This window comes from Vulpes lagopus, chromosome 24, assembly GCF_018345385.1.
Source record: "Vulpes lagopus strain Blue_001 chromosome 24, ASM1834538v1, whole genome shotgun sequence".
NCBI classification, from domain to species: Eukaryota; Metazoa; Chordata; class Mammalia; order Carnivora; family Canidae; genus Vulpes; species Vulpes lagopus.
Window position 1 is genome coordinate 58,631,547 of NC_054847.1, and position 20,712 is coordinate 58,652,258.

General features: G+C 44.4%; 1 protein-coding gene across 1 annotated transcript in view; it reads right to left on the reverse strand.

The window, feature by feature from the left end:
* Positions 1-251: 251 nt before the first annotated feature.
* The window catches only part of PARD6G (par-6 family cell polarity regulator gamma), an 82,169-nt gene continuing 61,708 nt past the window's right edge, over positions 252-20,712 (reverse strand). The window contains exon 3 of the mRNA XM_041739501.1: positions 252-3,750. Within this exon, the coding sequence (XP_041595435.1) occupies positions 2,861-3,750 (890 nt within the window). The 3' untranslated portion in view covers positions 252-2,860. The remainder of the gene's footprint in view (positions 3,751-20,712) is intronic.

The window sequence follows — 20,712 nt, forward strand, 5'->3', positions numbered from 1 at the left end:
GATCATGTGGTTCGTGTCTTTTCTTTTACTGATGTGATCTCGCACATCAATAGTTCTACGAGTGTTCAACCACCCTTGCAGCCTGGGAATAAATCCCACTTGGTCGTGGTGAATAATCCTCTTTATGTACTGTTGGATCCTATTGGCTAGAATCTTAGAATTTTAACATCCATGTTCATCAGGGATATTAATCTGTAATTCTCCTATTTGGTGGAGTCTTTGTCTGGTTTGGGGATCAAGGTAATGCTGGCCTCATAGAATGAATTTGGAAGTATTCCTTCCATTTCTATCTTTTGAAATAGCCATAGTGGGATAAGTATTATTTCTTCTTTAAATGTTTGGTAGAATAACAATCAGCATTTTTAAGGTATCTTTGCAACTTGCCATGAGACCCACTGCCCACATATGATCACTTTGTCTAATACTGCAAGATGCTATGTAACTTGTGATTCATGGCTAACCTCATTGCCCAGCTGACAGGCTGGCTCCTCTGAAGGGCAGCATAGGCCCTGGGGTTGACAATGTGGATTACCAGGTCAGGGAGATCTACATCTCTGCCATCACCAGCTCAGTGCCATCTCTTCAGACTGTGGAGGGACACTCCAGTTGTTTGAGTGTTCCCAGCTGTAAACTGTAAAGTCACTGACAGGGTTAAGTTGATGAATGCCTGTACAAAGCACATTTCTTCCAGGAGTTATTGGTGGTTGCTTATGTCACCAGAATGTCTGTAATGACTGAATGGAGAACTCATGATGCTATGCATCGTACGTATGTTTAATAATGTCAGGGTGAGAAAGGATGAATGGCAAATTTGCAAACCTGGGCATATTTAGGGAGAGATGTGTAGGAAGTATTTGGAAAACCTTTTTCAAAAGGACTTAAAAAGAAGTTTCTAGATCTAAGATGCATCCATCTCCCATCAAATACAACTATAATTTCATTATTTGAAATGCCCTACTCATGCTTGAGTTTGAGTCCATTTTCTCTCTGCAAAATGGGGATCATGCTATTGGCTACGTGTGATGATTAAGTGGAAACATGGCACAGGATAGGCTCTTGCTAAATAGCATTCCATTCTGAGGGATGAGTTTCTGCTCATCACCAACACCGCTAACCTCTCCAACATTTAGAATACAAGTGAAAAATATTAAATGCAAAGAAAAAGTTTTTATTCTTTGATATATAAAACCAAGAAAACTTTAATGTGTAATACAACATAGTTTTTTTTTTGTTTTGTTTTGTTTTAAAAAGAAAATGGCAGAAGATTATGGTACAAAAATACACTGAAGCAGCTGTTCCAAGAAATTCAGAATTCCTAAAGTTATGAACAACAGCATACAAGTCTGAGGAGGCTTCTTCTTTTTTTCTTTAAAAAATTATTCACATTTACTTAATTTAAAACATGGTAAGAAATATAACGTTCCTTCTTGGTAACAGATCCAGTTACTCAACAAGATATTCAATAACCAGCAATAACTTAGTAAAAGAACATTTCATTTCTGATAGTAAGTAGCACTAGAGTTTTGGTTCTATACTTATTGTAGTAAGAAAAAACCCACTTCTGACTGCTTAGGTGCCAAAAAAGATGCTCATACAGTTCACTGGAGCCCGTAAGTTTGGGTGCATTTGGACTCTGCCTAGAGCTCAAAGGCAGAGCATCTCTGGTCCTCCCTTTGCTTAGGAATAAAACCAACAGTGATCATGGTATACAAATAATAACATCAAACATAGGTGCAGGAGACCACAACTACTCAATAAAAGCTATTTCTGCCCAATAAATAGTTTGCAAAAGAAAAATAATTTGCTTTTACACTTAACGAATTCAGGAAAAATGGAGATGTTGACAGGGTTTTCCGTTTGTTAGCAGCAGGACAGTTCTGCCACCGACCAGCAGGGGTTGCTGTGCCACAGGAGAAGCACTGCTAGTCTCCCGGAAAGGCATCCTGGAAAAATATTTTTACCTGTATTTATATGAAAGCTTTGTTTGGTCAAAGTTCTCGAAGTATAAGTGTAACATTTTCTCCTCGACAGTGGACTCAAACAAAGTACACTTCATGTAAAACTGGTAAAATTACTGAATATATAAAATATTTCTGGAAGATCAAAAGGAAGTGACAGTGAATTTAATGTGTCAAAAAATAATTAATTTTCACGTGACTTGTAATTTAAAAACAGAGATAATAGAAACTATGCAACCAAATGACTGTGAGCTTTCAAAGGCGCATCTGGGGTTTGTGGTAGGTGGATCCATCCTTTCTGCTGACAATATTTCAAAAATCGCCCTCAATCAGTCTACAAGACTAGTTTTTACCTGTGTCGGCCTTCGGTCAGAGAAGCATCGCTGAGCGTACAGCGCCGTCCGGCAGGGGTGGCGTCTGCCCTCGCGGCTGCGGACAAGCCGCCTCTGGCCACCTGCAGGCCCCGCCGGACGGTCTCACACCAGGTCTTTTTTCCAGGGATGCCTGAGAGTCCAGCACCCACTGGGCTATCTGAAGTAGAGCCGTAAACAATGTGAGGACTTGAGATTCACTGTTCACAGTCCTACCTGTTAAAGGTCTGGTATGTATGGTCAGAGACCGGGCTCTGCGAGTCCGCCGGAGCGCAGTGAAAACGGTGCGGACTCGACAGGTCGTTTTTGCACAAGTCACGTTAAAAACACAAATTCGACTATATTTAAAAAGTAATTTTAAAGCTTCATTCATAAAAGTATTTTAAGAAATTTTTAGATGAAATCTTCTCTGCACGCAGTCAGATCCTTTCTGCCGTTTCGGGAAAGTGCTGGGACCTACCGCGGCAGGACGCAGCCCGGGGTGGGCCCGGAGGCGGCGCGGACCACGGGCCGTGGGCGATCCCTGCGTGCCTACAGCGTGACCGCCGGGCCGTGCTCCTCCACCGCCCCCGGGGGCAGTGGCAGGGCCAGGCTGTGGCGCGGGTCCGCGCGCAGCGAGCTGAGCAGCCGGTGCGCGGGGCCCTCCCTGCCGGGCCCGGGCCCGGGGCCTGCGCCTGCGCCTGCGCCTGCGCCTGCGCCGTTGACCCGCGCCTGGCTGCCCGGCGGGGGCGGGGGCGGCGGCGGCGGCGGCGGCGGCGGCGGCGGCGCGGGCGGCGCGGGCGGCCGGGGCGCGGGGGGCGGCCGCGGCCCCAGCACGCCCTCCAGCACCACGTCGGGCTCGTCGTCGCTGTCCACGTCGTCGGGCTGCAGGCGCAGCAGCGCGGGGGCCGCGGGCAGGCTGTGGCGGCTGGCCCCGCCGTCCGAGGGGCGGCCCGCGCGCCCGCCGCGCACCACGTTGTTCCTCTGGTTGGCCGGCTTGACCGTGACGATGAGGTTGTGGCTGTTGGCGATCATCATGTCCGTGACCTGGTCCAGCGTCTTCCCCGCCACCTCGATGCCGTTCACCTCCAGCACCTCGTCGTCCACGGCCAGCAGCCCGGTGCTCTCGGCCAGGCCGCCGGGCACCATGCGCGAGATGAAGATGCCGGGCACCTTCTCCAGGCCCTGCGGGGCCACGCGCACGCTCGTGCCGTCGCGGATGTAGAAGCCCAGCGGCTTCTGGCAGCCGTGCCTGTACAGCCTCACGCGGCGGTGCGTCTCGGGCAAGATGTCCACGTCGATGATGGAGGACACGGGGCGGAAGTCGTGCGGCAGGCCGATGTGCAGGTGCGTCCGCCGGCGGGGGCCGTCCTCCCGCAGCGCCAGGGCCTTCCTCCGGCGGGACAGCGAGCCGGCCCCGAAGCTGCCCTGCTCGGCCTCCTCTGAAACAGCGGAGGGGACGATCAGGACGGGGCACAGGAGTGGAGGGGGGGGCCCCGGCCCGCCTCTCTGCGGCCCACCTGTTGGCTGGGCCCCGGGCTGCCAAACTCCCAGGCACTGAGCACCACAGTTACCTCTGGCTTCCATGGACTCCCAGGACTCTCACCCACATGCCTAGCAGGTCTCAGCCTCCAGGATGCTACAGAGACACTTCCTGAGTCGTTTCACTGAGTCCGCAGTGATCCTGCATCACTCGAGCTGGCCCAAGAGTTCAAGTCCAATCCCTAAAGTTAGCTCTCTGCAACTCTCCAGAACCACTCACCGGCAGTCGACAAAATGAATGAAAGGTACGAGGAAGAAACAAGAAACTGCAATAGATGGAAAGTTTAAGCGCCTGATTGGATTTTGGGACGAGGGCAGCTCAGGGAGCACCAGGACTCTCCCCGACCCCAGCGACCACTGCAGGGGCAGAACCTGGCTTGCGGGACTATTTTGGGACAGTAGAGTCTGCTGAAGGCTTGCAACTGTCCAGCAGAAGGAGCCAATTCTGGTCTGTTCTAGCTTGGAGCACAGGGGCAGCTACTCAGCCCTGCAGCAGGCAGCTGTGCACGTGCTTCAGGAGCTGCCTGCTGACGCCAGGTGGGCAGAAAGGACCCTGTCCTTCCAAGAGCAGAGTCTGTGCTCTGACCACACAGGTGCAGATACAGAGGCTGCCGCCACTGCTGTCGCCCCTCTGGCTCCAGCGCACGTGACTGCAATGGCACTGAGAGGGCGAGTGCCCCCTGATGCCCCTGTGGTTTCTCACTTTTCCCCTTTGGGAGCCACGTATTAGGACATTCAGAAACAGCTGCACACGTGGGAAATTAGGACGGATGGTGCCTGCCCAAGGGAAGGCTCAGAGAAGACCCCAGAAGACACTGAGTTTGCACCTTGGGCTGATCCTCGGGACAGAGACAGCCTGCCACCATCCAAAGAATGATGACAACAAAACAGCAAAGCCTGGGAAAAGGGGGGTGGGGAAGGGGAGTCTGATTTCCAGAGTCACCACATCAGGAGATTCGAATGTGCCGTGTTCAGCCAAAAAATCACAAGGCACAGGGAGTTTGGCCCATTGAAAGGAAAAAGGGAATTCTACAGAATCTGTCCCTAAAAAAGACCTGATGTCAGATCTACTGGTCAGACGTTAACATGAATGCCCTGAGACCGTGGGGCTGAGAGTAGAGGAGTCTGAGCTCACCTCCTCCCACAGACACACAAGGCATCCACCACACAGAAGGCAACTCAACCCGAGAACCTGAGGCTAGCAGGACAACTCTTCCACAGCCAAGGACAGAAAGAAAAAGCCACACCAAGAAGGGCAGGAGGGGCAAAGACTGAGTCAGGAAACAAATTCCTGGCACATGACCCACATGCAGGATGGCTATCACAGTTGCAGAGGTCCTCCCTGAGGACTGATGGCATCAAGCCCCCAGGGTGACCCTGTACGAGGAAGATGAGCCCTCCTGATGTCTAGCTTTGAAAATCAGCAAGGCTCAACCCCGGGAGCTTTGAAAACCAGTGGAGCCTAACTCCAGGAGAGCAGGGCTGCTTTTGGAAGGCTAGTGTACTGTATCACTTGGCTTCAGAGCCAGTACAGAGGCAACAGTCTGAGAAGTGCCTGGAGTATACGGAAGGGAGACTTACTGACAGATTTTAGGGCATGTGTTGCAGGGGCAGGAATCTGCAGGTGCTTTCTTTGGGAATGGAAGTGCTGATGGACACTACTGTTCTTGCCCTCTTTCAGCCTAGCTGGCCAGGCACCACTACTGGCACTCTCCATCTAACCTGCTGGTCCTGCTTGCCTGGCCTTGGCAGGCACTCCTCCACCTGCCACACCCAGTGGGTAGCCCCAGCTGGGACGGACACTGCTGCACAGGGACTCCTGGCCCCAGGATGGGGGACAGCTCCCCCTACCAACATACTCCCAGCAGCCCACCCAGGGGACAACCCTGAAGCACATGCTTCTGGTGACCAGAGGGGACTATGGCCCCAAAAGACATCTTTTGCGTGAGTCTATCACTTCGAGACCAGGAGACATAGCTGATGGATCTAATACATAGAAATAAACACAGAATCAGACAAAACCTCCGAAAAGGACCTAAGGAAATGAAGATAAACCACCTTCCTACTTGATAAAGAATTCAAAGTAATGGTCATAAAGATACCCACCAGACTTGAAAAAAAGAGTAGATGAATTCTGAGAACTTTAGTAATGAGAGAGTATTAAAAAAGTTGAATTCGGGATCCCTGGGTGGCGCAGCGGTTTGGCGCCTGCCTTTGGCCCAGGGTGCGATCCTGGAAACCCGGGATCGAGTCCCACGTCGGGCTCCCGGTGCATGGAGCCTGCTTCTCCCTCTGCCTGTGTCTCTGGCTCTGTCTCTCCTTCTATCTCTCAAGAATAAATAAATAAAATCTTAAAAAAAAAAAAAGTTGAATCCAATAAGTATAATGAAAATTATATCAGAGAAAACAAATAGCAGATTTGAGGATGCAGAATGGATCAATCAATGGTCTGGAAGACAGTCATGGAAAGCACCCATGCTGAACAACAACAAAAGGAAAAAATTAAATGATGAGACAGGTTAAGGGCTAAGTGTTTAACATTCATGGGACAGGGGTCTTAGAGGGAGATTGAGGAGATAGAGAAAGGGATAGAAAACCTATTTGAAGAAATAATAACTGAAAACTTCCCTAACCTGAAGAAGGAAAGGGATCTAGGTCCAGGAAGCAGAGAGATCCCCAAAAAGATGAACCCAAGGAGTTACGTACCAAGACATATGATAATTAGAATGTCAATGTTAAACAGAGAATCTTAAAAGCAAGCAAGAGAAAAGCTACTAGCTACGTAAAAAGGAAAGCCTATTAGACTGTCAGTTGATATTTCAGCAGAAACTTTGCAGGGAGGAGTAATAGGCTATAGTCAAAGTGCTGAAAGGATAAAACCCTACAAGAAGAACACTCTGTCCAGCAGGGCTATCATTCAGTACTGAAGGAGAGATGGAGTTTCCCTGACAAACAAAAATTAAGAATTCCTAACTACTAAGCTGGCCTTATAAGAAACATTAAAGGGACTTCTATAAGTGGAAAAGACAAGGCCATAACTAGAAGTACAAAAATTATGAAAGGGAAAAATTTCACAGATAAAAAGCAAAAACACAGTAAATGTAGTATATTAATGAGTTACAAAACTAGTATGAATATTAACAAGCAAAGGTAAAATAAATTATATCTATAAAACTTAGGGATACACAAAATAAAATACATCATATCCATAAATTATTTTTTAGAGTGCTTTTGACTTAATATAGATTGCTGTATATATGCTATACATATATCATGAATCTCATGATAACCACAAGCCAAAAACCAATAAATAGATACACAAAAAATAGAGAGGAATCCAAGCATAACACTGAAGAAAGTCATCAAATCACAAGGGAAGAGAACAAGAGAAGAAGAGAGGAACAGAATTATATCAGAAAACAGTGAACAAAATGGCAGTAATTACATAACCTATTGATAATTTAATGCTCCAATCAAAAGACATGGGGTAAATGGATCAATAAACAAGATCCATCTATATGCTGTCTGTAAGAGACTCACCTTAGATCTAAAGACACACACAGATAAAAAGAGAAGGGATAGAAAAAGATATTCCATGCTAATGAAGCAAAGAAAAAAAAAAAAAGCAACTGGGATAGCAGTACTTATATTGAACAGACTAGGCTTTGAAATAAAGACTATAACGAGACAAAGAAGGGCATTGCATTATGATAAAAGGACCAGTCCAACAAGAGGATATAACAATCACAAACATGCATGCAACCTGAAGCAACTAAATACATAAAGCAACTACCAACATTCTAAAGGGATAAACTAATAATAATAGTAGGAGACTTTAGCACTTCACTTGCATCAATGGATAGATATTCCAGACAGAAAATCAATAAAGAAACAGTGGCTGTAAATGACACATTAGGCCAGATGGACCTAACAGATATATGTAGAACATTCCATCCCAAAGCAAAAGAATATACATTCTTATCAACCACATGTGGTGCATGCTCCAGGACAGATCATATTTGGTCACAAAACAAGTCTCAGTAAATTTAAGAAGATTGAAATCATATCAAGCACCTTTTGTGACCACAGTGGTATTACTAGAAATCAAATGCAAGAAAATGGAAGAAGCCACACACATGTCAAGGCTAAGTAACATGCTACAAAGGATCAACAAAGAAATCAAATGAAATAAAAGTTCCTGGAGACAAATGAAAATGGAAACACAGTAGTTGAAATTCTTTAGGATGCAGCCCAAGCAGTTCTAAGAGGGAAGTTTATAGATACGCCTACCTCAAGAAACAAGAAAAGTCTCAGACAATCTAACCTTACACCTAAAAAAGACTATTAAAAAACCTAAAGCCCAAAGTTAGCAAAGGAAGTAATAAAAGATCAGAGTGAAAATAAATGAAGTAGAGACCAAAAAGATAATAGAAAAGATCAGTGAGGGGGTCCCTGGGTGCCTCAGCGGTTTAGCGCCTGCCTTCGACCCAGGGCATGATCCTGGAGTTCCAGGATCGAGTCCCACATCGGGCCCCCTGCATGGAGCCTGCTTCTCCTTCTGCCTGTGTCTCTGCCTCTCTCTCTGTCTCGCATGAATAAGTAAAGTCTTTTTGAAAAAAAAGATCAATAAAACTAAGAGATGGTTTTTTGATAAGATTAAAAAAATTGATAAACCTTTAGCCAGACTCATTAAGAAGAAAAGACGACTCATGTAAATAAAATCAGAAATGAGAGAATTTAAAACTGACATCACAGAAATCCAAAAGATTACAAGAGATTGCTATGGAAAATTATATACCAACAAATTGGACAACCTAGAAGAAATGGATAAATTCCTAGAATCTTCAAAGACTGAATCAGGAAGAAATAGAAAATCTGAACAGACTGCTACTAATGAAACTGAATTGGTAATCAAAACCCTGAAAAAAAAAAAAAAAGTCCAGGGCCAGATGGCACAGGTGAATTCCACTAAACATGTAAAGAAGAGCTAATACCTGTCCTTCACAAGCTCTTCCAAAAAATAGAAGAGGAAGGAAAACTTCAAAATTCATTCTTCAAGGCCAGCATTACCCTAATGCCAAAACCAAAGACACTACAAAAAAAGAAAATCAGAGACCAATGTCTCTGATGAACATAGATGTGAAAATATTCAACAAAATATTAGCAAACCAAATCAACAACACATTAAAAGGATCAAGTGGGATTCATTTCAGAGATGCATGGAAGGTTTGGGCTCTGCAAATCAATCAATATGATGACCACATTAGCAAAACGAAGGATAAAAATCCTATGATCACCTTAATGGATGCAGAAAAAGCATTTGGCAAAGTCCAACATCTGCTTATGATAAAAATTCTCAACAAAGTGGGTGTAGGGAATATACCTCAACATATTAAAGGCTATATATGACAACCCACAGCTTACATTATACTCAATAGTGAAAAGCTGAAAGCTTTTCCTCTAAGATCAGAAATAAGTCAAGGGTGTCCACTTACCAGATTCATTCAACATGGTACTGGAGGTCTCAGATGGAGCAGTCAGACCAAAAAATGAAGTAAGGGGCATCCAAATTGTGAAGGAAGAAGTAAAACTATCACTATTTGCAGACTACAAGATAATATATATAGAAAACCCGAAGGACTCCACAAAAAAACTATTAGAATATATGAATTCAATAAAGTTGCAAGATACAAAATCAATATGCAGGAATCTATCAGGTTTTTATACACTAATAACAAACTAGCAGGAAGGGAAATTAAGAAAACAATCCCATTTACAGTTGCAGCAAAAAGAATAAAAAAACCTAGGCAAAAACTTAGCCAAGAAGGTGAAATACCTACACACTGACAACTCTAAGACACTGATGAAAGAAACTGAAGAAGACAAAAATGAATAAATGAAAGATATTCCATGCTCATTGATAGGAAGAATTAATATTGTTAAAATGTCCATACTACCTAAAACAATCTATAGGTTCAATGCAATCCCTATTAAAATTCCAATGGCATTTTTCACAGAAATAGAACAAACAACCCTAAAATTCGTATGGAATCCCAAAAGACCCCAAATAGCCAAAGCAATCTTGAGAAAGAAGAACAAAGCTGGAGGCATCATGCTCCCTGATTTCAAACTAGATTACAAAGCTCTAGTAAACTAAACTGTATGGTTTTGTCATAAGAATAGACACATAAACCAAAAAACCAGAGTAGAGAGCCCAGAAATAAACCTACACATATACGGTCAACTAATGACAAAAGAGACAAGAATATATACTAGGTAAAGAGGATACTCTCTTCAATAAATAGGCCAAGAAAACTGGGCAGCCATATGCAACAGAATGAAACTAGAGTACGATCTTATACACAAAAGTTAACAAAAACACTAATTTGAAAAGATATAGGCACCCATATGTTTATTGCAGCATTATTTACAATAGCCAAGGTGGAAGCAACCCAAGTGTCCATGATGGATAAATGGATAAAGATGTGCTGTATATACATACAACAGAATATTACTTAACTATAAAAAGAATGAAACCTTGCTATTTGTAACCATGTGAATGGATCTTGAGTGTATTATGCTAAGTGAAATAAATCAGAGAGACACAAACACTGTATGATTTCACTTGCATGTCGAATCTAAAAAGAAAACAAAACCCCCAAAATCAATAACAATAATAATAGCACCAGAAAGAGTCCTAAAATACAGAGAAAAAACTGGTGGTTGCCAGAGGGAAGAGGGGTAGGGGACAGGGTGAAAGAGGTGAAGGAGATTAGGATTATAAACCTCTAGGTATAAAGTAAGTAACACTGATGAAAAGTACAGTGTAGGGAATATAGTCAACAATACTGATAACTTTTTATAATAACAGATGGTAATTACACTTATTGTGGTGACCATTTAATAATGCATATAATTGTTGAGCCACTGTCATATGCCTGAAAATATTATAATGCAACTATTCTAAAATCACTAGGGAGATTCATGGTCAGATATGAATAGGTAGAAGGAATCAGGGAACCTGGAACTTGGCAACAAAAGTTATCTTGTCTGAGGAACAGAGAAAAAAGTTAATAGAACTGAAAGAAAGAAAAGAAAAAAAAAAAAAAAGAACTGAAAGAAACTTTGAGACACCATTTAGGAAACCAACATGTGCATCATGGGACTCTCAGAAGGAGAAAAGGGGGAAGAGGGAATAGTGGAAGAAATAATGCCCAAAAACTTCCCAAATTTGATGAAATGCATGAATATAAACATCCAACAAACTCAGCCAACTCTAAGATGAACTCAGATCCACACCTAGACAATTACAATCAAACTTTACAAAGACTCTTGAAAGCAGCGAGAGGGGAGTCACCATATATGAGGAGCCTCATCAGGTGATCGTTAATCTCTCATTACATTTCTCATCAGAAACTGGTGGCCTGGAGGCAGTGGGCTAATATACTCAAAGAACTAAAAGGGAAAAACTGTCAACCAAGAATCCTGTATCCAGCACAATGTTTTTGCAAAGTGAAGGAGAAATTCACACATTCCCAGATAAATGAAAGCTGAGAGAGTCTGTATTACTGGACCTGTTGGGCAAGAAATACTCAAGGGAGTCCTGCAGGTGAAATGAAAGGCAACTAGACAGTAACTTGAAGCCATGTGAGAAATAAAGATCCAAATCAAGGTAAGTCCATGGGCTATTACAAAAGCTATTATTTTAACAACAGCCTGTAGCTGCTCTTACTGTTACCACATGGTTTAGACTAATATATTTAAAGGATAAACATTATTTGTCTAAAAGCTGGTATTAGGGATCCCTGGGTGGCGCAGCGGTTGGGCGCCTGCCTTTGGCCCAGGGCACGATCCTGGAGACCCGGGATCGAATCCCATGTCGGGCTCCCGGTGCATGGAGCCTGCTTCTCCCTCTGCCTGTGTTTCTGCCCCCCCCCCTCTCTCTCTGTATGACTATCATAAATAAATAAAAAAATTAAAAAAAAATAAAAGCTGGTATTATTGTAACTTTGGTTTGTAATTTCAAATCTTGTCTTCTACATAACATAAAAGACTAATACTATTACAAGAATTATCAGTTTATGTTTCTGGTCACGCAATGTATAAAAATGTAACTGACAACTACAAGAGATGGGGGTTGTAGAACTGTTATGCTTTGTTACTTAAATTCTGTTGCTATAAGTTAAGTTTAGACTGTTATATCCATAAGAAGTTCGATGTAATCTCCATGGTAACCACCAGGAAAACAGCTACAGAACAGACACAAAGGAAATTAAGAAGGGATTTAAATATTTCACTACAAAAAATTTAACTGAAGAGAGGAATGCAGGCAATGAGGGAGGAAAGAGTTATCGGGTGTATAGAAAACAAACAGCACAAGGACAGAAGTTAAGTCCCTTCTTACCAGTACTTTATATGTAAATGAATTAAGCTCTCAAATCAAAGAACAGATTGGGATAATAATAAAAACACATGATCCAACAATATGCTCTCAACAAGAGACTCACTTTTGACCCAATGACACAAACAGAAAGTGAACAAATGGAAAAAGAGGTTCCATGAAAATAGTAACCTTTGGAATGGCTCTACTAGTGTCAGACAAAAAGACTCCAAATAAAAAAGTTACTCAAGACAAAGGACATTATATACTAATAAAGGGCTCAGTGGAGCAAGATAATAATAATTACAAACATTTACACACCTAGTGACAGACCATCAAAATATATGAGGCAAATCCCAACAGAACTGAAGGCAGAAACAGTTCTAGAGTAACAACTGGAGACTTCAGTGCTCCTCTCATAATAATGGATACAAAAACCAGATGAGAGAAGTAGGCAAATAGAGGACTTAATGCAATAAGCCAAGTGGATTTAATACATACATGTAGAACCCTCCACCCAGCAAGAAGAGCATACTCGATTTTCTCAAGTGCACATGTGACACTTTCCAAAACAGACCAAATGTCAGGCTACAGATTAAGCCTCAATAGATGTTAAAAGATATCTTGTATGCATGGTGTCTTCTCTGACCACAACATGACAAAGTAAAAATCAGTAACAGAGAACTGGAAAATTCACAGAAATGTGAAAACTAAACACCACTTTATCACAACGAATGGATCAAAGAAGAAATCACAGGGAAGTTAGATAAAAACTTAGATATGAATGAAAACAAAACACAATATACCAAAACTTATGGGATGCAGCAAGAGCAGTGCTAAGAAGGAAATTTATAGCTGTAAATGCTTGCATGAAAACCAAGAAACATCTCACATTAGCAACCCAACTTTACAACTTAAGGAGCTAGAAGAATAAGAACAAACTAAGTTCAAAGCTACCAGAAGAAAGAGAATAATAGAGATTAGAGCAGAGATATACAAAGTACAGAACAGAAAAACAATAGAGGAAATCAGTGAAACAAAAAATTGGTTCTTCAAAAAGATAACAATATTGATAAACCTTTAACTAAATGGACTAAGGAAAAAGACTCAAATTACTAAAATCAGAAATAAAAGTGGGGACATTACTACCATTTCTATAGAAATAAAATGGATTTTAAGAAAGTACTATGAGTAATTGCATGCCAATAAATTGGATAGTCTATGTGAAATGGACAAATTTCTAGAAACACAAAACCTACCAAGACCAAATCATGAAGAAATAAAAAACCTGAATAGATCTATAACTAGTAAGGAGATTGAATCAGTGATCAATAATCTCTCAACAAAGATAAACTCAAAATGGATGAAAGATCTTAATGTGAGACAAGATTCCATCAAAATCCTAGAGGAGAACACAGGCAACACCCTTTTTGAACTTGGCCACAGTAACTTCTTGCAAGATACATCCATGAAGGCAAGAGAAACAAAAGCAAAAATGAACTATTGGGACTTCAAGATAAGAAGCTTTTGCACAGCAAAAGAAAGAGTCAACAAAACTAAAAGACAACCTACAGAATGGGAGAAGATATTTGCAAATAACCTATCAGATAAAGGGCTAGTATCCAAGATCTATAAAGAACTTATTAAACTCAACAGCAAAGAAACAAACAATCCAATCATGAAATGGGCAAAAGACATGAAGAGAAATCTCACAGAGGAAGACATAGACATGGCCAACAAGCACATGAGAAAATGCTCCGCATCACTTGCCATCAGGGAAATACAAATCAAAACCACAGTGAGATACCACCTCACACCAGTGAGAATGGGGAAAATTAACAAGGCAGGAAACAACAAATGTTGGAGAGGATGTGGAGAAAGGGGAACCCTCTTACACTGTTGGTGGGAATGTGAACTGGCGCAGCCACTCTGGAAAACTGTGTGGAGGTTCCTCAAAGAGTTAAAAATAGACCTGCCCTACGACCCAGCAGTTGCACTGCTGGGGATTCACCCCAAAGATACAGATGCAGTGAAACACCGGGACACCTGCACCCCGATGTTTATAGCAGCAATGTCCACAATAGCCAAACTGTGGAAGGAGCCTCGGTGTCCATCGAAAGATGAATGGATAAAGAAGATGTGGTTTATGTATACAATGGAATATTACTCAGCCATTAGAAATGACAAATACCCACCATTTGCTTCAACGTGGATGGAACTGGAGGGTATTATGCTGAGTGAAATAAGTCAATTGGAGAAGGACAAACATTATATGGTCTCATTCATTTGGGGAATATAAATGATAGTGAAATGGAATAGAGGGGAAGGGAGAAGAAATGGGTAGGAAATATCAGAAAGGGAGACAGAACATGGAAGACTCCTAACTCTGGGAAACGAACTAGGGGTGGTGGAAGGGGAGGACCCGGGGTGGTGGGGGGGAATGGGTGACGGGCACTGAGGGGGGCACTTGACGGGATGAGCACTGGGTGTTATTCTATATGTTGGCAAATTGAACACCAATAAAAAATAAATTAAAATAAATAAAATCTTTTGTATTTCCTTGGGGGGGGGGGGAAGTACAGTCCTGGACCTGACCGTTTCGCTGGTTAATTTTTTAAAAAATTTTTTAATAAATTTATTTTAAATAAAAAGCTTTTGCATCAGGTGAGATGGTCATTGACTTATTCGCTGGTTAATTCTGCCAAACATCTAAAAAGAAATAATACCAATCCTTCTCAAACTTCTCAAAAAATTCAAAAAAGAGAGAATATCTCCTAATTAATTCTAAGGCCAGCATCACCCTGATACCAAAGCCAGACAAAGACACAGACCAATATTCCTTATGATCACTGATGCAAAAGTACTCAACAAAATATTTGCAAACAGAATTTAGGAGGTATATTAAGAAGATTATACTCCATGACCAAGCGGATTTCCCCCTGGAATGTGAGGACAGTTCAACACGCAAAAGTCAACATGATTCACCACATCAACATAATGAAGGGAAAAACACATGACCATCTCAACTGATGCAAAAGCTTTTTTATTTAAAATAAATTTATAAAAAATGCAAAAAAGCTTATGACAAAATACAACACCCTTTCATTAGAAAAATATTCAACAAAACTGGAATAGAAGGAAACTATCTCTGCATAAAAATTTACATATGAAAAATTCATAGCAAATAGAATACTCAATGGTGGGGAAAAAAGCTTTTCCTCTAAGAGCAGGAAGACAATATCGACTCCTTCTCTGACTTCTATTCAGCATAGCACTAGAATTTCTAGCCAGAGCAAATGGCAAGAAAAAGCTACAAGATGAATCCAAATTGGAAACGAAAAAAATAAAATTAAGTCTGTTTGCAGATGATATGATTTTACATGTAGAAAATGCTGAAGACTCCATAAAAAAGCTATTAGAGCCAATAAATGAATTCTGCAAAGAGGCAGGACACAAATACAGTACACAAAAAGCAGTTTTCCTACACAAGCAATGAATGATCTAAAAAGAGTATTACAAAAATAATTCCACTTAAAATCTCATCAAAAAGAATAAAAGATTTAGGAATTAACTTGACCAAGGAGGTGAAGACTTGTACAATGAAAACTACAAAATGCTGCCAAAAGAAATGAAGACATAAACAAATGGAAACATACCCCATGACCATGGACTGGAAGACTTAATGTTGTTAAATGTCAGTACTACCCTAAATGCTCTCCAGATTCAGTGGAATCCTTATCAAAATCCTATGGCTTCTTTGTAGAAATAGTAATACTCATCCTGAAATTCATACTGAGTCTTAAAAAAAATCCCAACAGCCAAAATAATCCTGAAAACAAGGAACAAAGCTGGAGGACTTACACTTCCTGATTTTAAAAGTAACCCCAAAGCTCTATTAGTCAACACAGTACAGCACCGGGATAAAGGCAGATCCACCCCTGGGGCAGATGGAGAGCCCGTGGGCAAGCCCCCATGGATGTGGTGAGTGGGGTAAAAAGCGTCTTTTCAACAAATGGTGCTAGGAAAACTGGACATCCACAGAAGAAGAATGAAGTTGGACACCGACTTAATGCCACACATGACAATTAACTCTAAATGAATCAGAAACTTAAATGTAGGACCTAAAACTATAAAACTTAGGAGAAGACACAGGAGAAAAGCCTCAGGACACTGGATTTAGCAATGATTTCTTGGATGTGACACCAAAGGCAGAGGCGACAAGAATAAAAAGACAAACTGAACTCTGGAAATTTTAAAAATGTGCGTCACAAATGTGATCAAGAGTGAAAAGGTAATGGGCTGAATGGGAGACAACGTTTGCAATTCGCATATTTGATCAGGATCTATATCCAGAATACAGAAAATGCCCCAAACTCAATAACAGGATCCCAATTCAGAAATGGGCAGAGTTTGCAATATATGCAAATATCAAATAACTCCTGTAAACCTGGTATACACATATTATACACTAACTGTATACCTGAACTAATATAATGTATGTCCACCATTTCTCAATTGAAAACACAGTTATGGTTATGACAAAACAATAACATAAAAAGGCAAAAGAGGGATGCCTGGGTGGCTAAGTGGTTGGGCACCTGTCTTCCGTTCAGGTTGTGATCACGGGATCTGGGATCGAGTCCCACACTGGGCTCCCTGCGAGGAGCCTGCTTCTCCCTCTGCCCGTGTCTCTGCCTCTCTCTGTCAGTCTGTGTCTCTCATGAATAAATAAAAATAAATAATAAAAAATCTTAAAAAAAAGAGGCAAAAGATTTAGAAACATCTTGTCCAAACAAGATACACAAATCACCACGAAACATTCAAAGACGCTCAACATCATCACTGATAATTAGGGAAATGTCCACAGCATCCTTATTCCTAATCGCCAAAAACTAGAAGCAACCCCAAATGTGGTTGTAACCACAAAATGGAATGTTATTCTGCCTCTAAAAGGAGGGTGCTCCTGATGCCTGTTATGACGTGAGTGACCCTGAAGGACACTGTGCTCAGTGAGATGAGCCAGAAAGACAAGCACTGCAGGTCCCATGAATACGAAATACTCAGAGGAGTCACAGTCCCATGGATGGAAGGCGGGGGGAGGGGGCGGGGGTGACGCCAGGGCAGGGGTTCATGTTTCAAGGGGGACAGAGTTTTGCAAGATGGAAAGAACTGATGGGTGGTGGTGAGGTGGCGGTGAGGGTGGCACGAGTATGTTTAATTCTACTGAATCCTATACTAAAAAGTCACTAAGATGATCAATGTTATGGGCATTTTATCTCAATACAAAAACCGTAACAATCCAAAACATTCTCCTGGGTGACAGCATTCCATGTCCCCTTCTGAGGAAGCATTCCAACCTGGTCACCTTGTGTCATGTGGGTGGGCTCAGGGAGGGGGCAGCCAGTGACCACCACCTCCTTTGTCTTCAGCAGTATGGATTTTCAGAACTTATGCCACCTGACCAGGGAAATATGTATATTGTGTACATGTGAGCAAACAATCTGTGCGGGGAACGGGAAGCCCTGGGGCCACTGAGAGCGGGGTGCACTGCAGCTTCCTGGAGCACTTACAGGAAGTCCAGGGCAGGGTGCTCTCTGACGGGGCCACATTCATGCCTGTGTGTCCCCACCACTCCTGCAGAAGAGGGCTCTAGGCCCCAGGAGCTTGCACGGGGACAGGACACTGGCCTCCAGGGTCCCTCCACTTACCCCACTGCCTTCCTATAATGTTCTCTGTAGGTCCTGTCTCTCACCCACAGGTCACTCATTCTTTTTCTAGGTTAGCAGACATAAGCACCCAAGAGCCAAAGTGCGAGCTAGCAGTGCAACCTAACTGAAGACTCAGGAGGGAAAGTGAATCACTCTTACTTAGTTTTGGTTAGTAAGTGACAGGGCAACAAAGGGGTGGAGCAGAAAACAGTTGCTCCTCCTGATAGTCGCTCAGATGTTGGTGGTGGCCAAGGAAGCGTCCTGCCCACATGCCCAGCTCAGACCCTCCTGGGCATCGGGGGCTGCAGGTGTCGTGAGACCCCGGGAGCCACCTGGAGCACCCACCTGCCTGTGCAGGATGGAACAAACACCAAGTGAACTCATGAACCAACCAGGGTGACTGTAAAGCAAAATTTTTAAAAATCAAGAGAACAGGAAGGAACCAGGCAGGTGACACTGGGATGCCCTGAAGAAAGCATTTCCTCATGTCGGAAACACATCTTGTTTCATGTCATTTCTGCCTTGTGGCTGCACAGGAAAAATACTTTGGGACCCAATGAACGTGGCTCCCGGCACAGCTGCCTGGGCTCATCTGCTCCCAGCTGGGGGGTCCCACAGCTGTGTCCATGTTTGGCCCCCGACCCAGGGCGTCTGCTGCACCTGACAGCCTGCCCTGTCTGCCTGGGCCCAAGTCTGCTGTTCCCCTGACATCCCCTTCCCCCTCCCCACGCAGTGGGCAGAACCCTCATGGGCACCCACGAAACCATCTGCATGTCAACCCCGGCCCTTCCTCGTTCACCTGGATGCAAAACAAAAGATGGATCGATTGGAAGGAAGTCAGCCAAGAAGCCTGAGCAGAACAGCTGGGTGGGAGAAAGAGGGAGGAGCAGAGGGGTCCACAGCACCTGTGGGAGCCACCACAGAGCACCCGTCAGTGCCTATCAAACAATTTCTCCCTGTTTCATCCCCCGGAAATGTGTAGCTCAGTCTCTAGGATGGGCTGCAGGCACGGAACCACGAAGGGAGAGGACCGGGTCCTCGGGGCCAGGACCAGGGCAGGGTGCCAGCCTGCAATGTAACGGCCAAGTCCATCAGTTGGTCGATTGCACCATTGAGTTACTGTCATTTCTTATCCACATCAACGTAGCAAGGGCCTCGCTTTTTTAGAAAACATGATTTTAAAATTGCATTTGTAATATATGAGTGTGTCCTGCTCTTGTCCACAGCTGTGATCCCTGATGGCTGGGGTACCTGTCACACACGCACACGTGCGCTGTCTGCGCCTCTGTCATTTTACAGGAATGGATCTTGCTCTGCACTCTGCCCAGCACCTGCTTGTGCCCCTTCATCTGTGGAAGGGTTTTGGCTGCTGCTGATGGCCCACACTGGCCTCTGGGAACCTTATGTGCTCAGCCCTTGCTCATTGACCTCCTTCCAGTGTCGGGAGTCCCTGACCTGAAGAAACCAGGAAAGCAGACAGCGAGACGTGACTCCAGATAACGCTGTCCGGGAGGTGCCCTTGCTCATTGACCTCCTTCCAGTGTCGGGAGTCCCTGACCTGAAGAAACCAGGAAAGCAGACAGCAAGACGTGACTCCAGATAACGCTGTCCAGGAGGTGCCTCAACAGGACCCCACACTGGACCTGACAGGACCAGCAAAGGCTGGCGCATCCTCCAGGGAGGCAGGTGGAGAGGTGAGCACGCAGCTGGGAGGACGGTGGTCCGAAGCTGTTGCCGGGATGTGGCTCAGGGCCTGGGACAGAGTGGGCTCCCCCAGACTAAAAACTGAGCTCAGCAAAGGCACTTGCCTCCATGACCAGCTCGCCCTCCCAAGCAGGCCGACCCCGGGTGGAACCCACATCAGAAATGGCAGCTCCTGTGGCCAGGGAACTTGGAGATGTGTCCATGGATAACATGGGAACAGCTCCCTAAAGGACAGCAGTCCTCACAAGCTCCTCCAGCAGCTGAGCACCGCATGTGGCCACCAGCCCACTCACAGCCCTTCCTGTGGGCCGTGCCTGAGGCTCGTGTTCCGGGAGCTGCAGCAGGCCACGCACTGCTCAGGAGCTCAGAGCTCCAGAGGCCAAGCCCTAGAGCAGACGCTGGGCCGCCTGAGGTCGGTGGGAGACGAGGCTAGCCCTGGACCAGGAAAGACCAGGAAAGACAACCGCCAGGCACCTCCGTGTGCGAAGGATTCAAGCACGAACTCAGGGATAGTGGGGGGCGGCAGGGGCTGAGCCAAGATGACCGAGGTGCTGCCTGAGGCCCTGTCCACACCCCTGTCTCCCAGATCCAATTTGGGGCTGCACCAGCACCCGTCCCCTCCTAAAGCTGGCTCGTCCAAGCCCCAGTTCACCTGACTCCCTCGGGCACGTTCCCTCCGGCAAGCCTGGGTGTGGCTTGCTCAGCCCCTGTGGCACCAGGGCTGGGCCCACCGGCAGTGGGCACTCTGCATGTGATACACAGCTGACTCAACTGGGGCTCCGGGGACACCTCACCTGTGCACCCAGCACCAGCCTGCAAGTTGGGGCACGGAGGACATGGTAAAACGGGGCTCCCCACCTAGGCAGACAAGGCCTCCAAACAGCAGAAGACACGTGTGGCCTTCTGCTCCCACAAGTGGGTGTGTATCTCTACATGTGACACCATGTGAGGACACACCATGGGGCAAGGGGCACATGGGGCCCGAGCCCCAGCTGCTCTGTTTATACCGCAACTGCCACAGATGAAAGCCAAGACCCTGCTCTCCAGAGGCCAGAGGGGGCAGCGTGGAA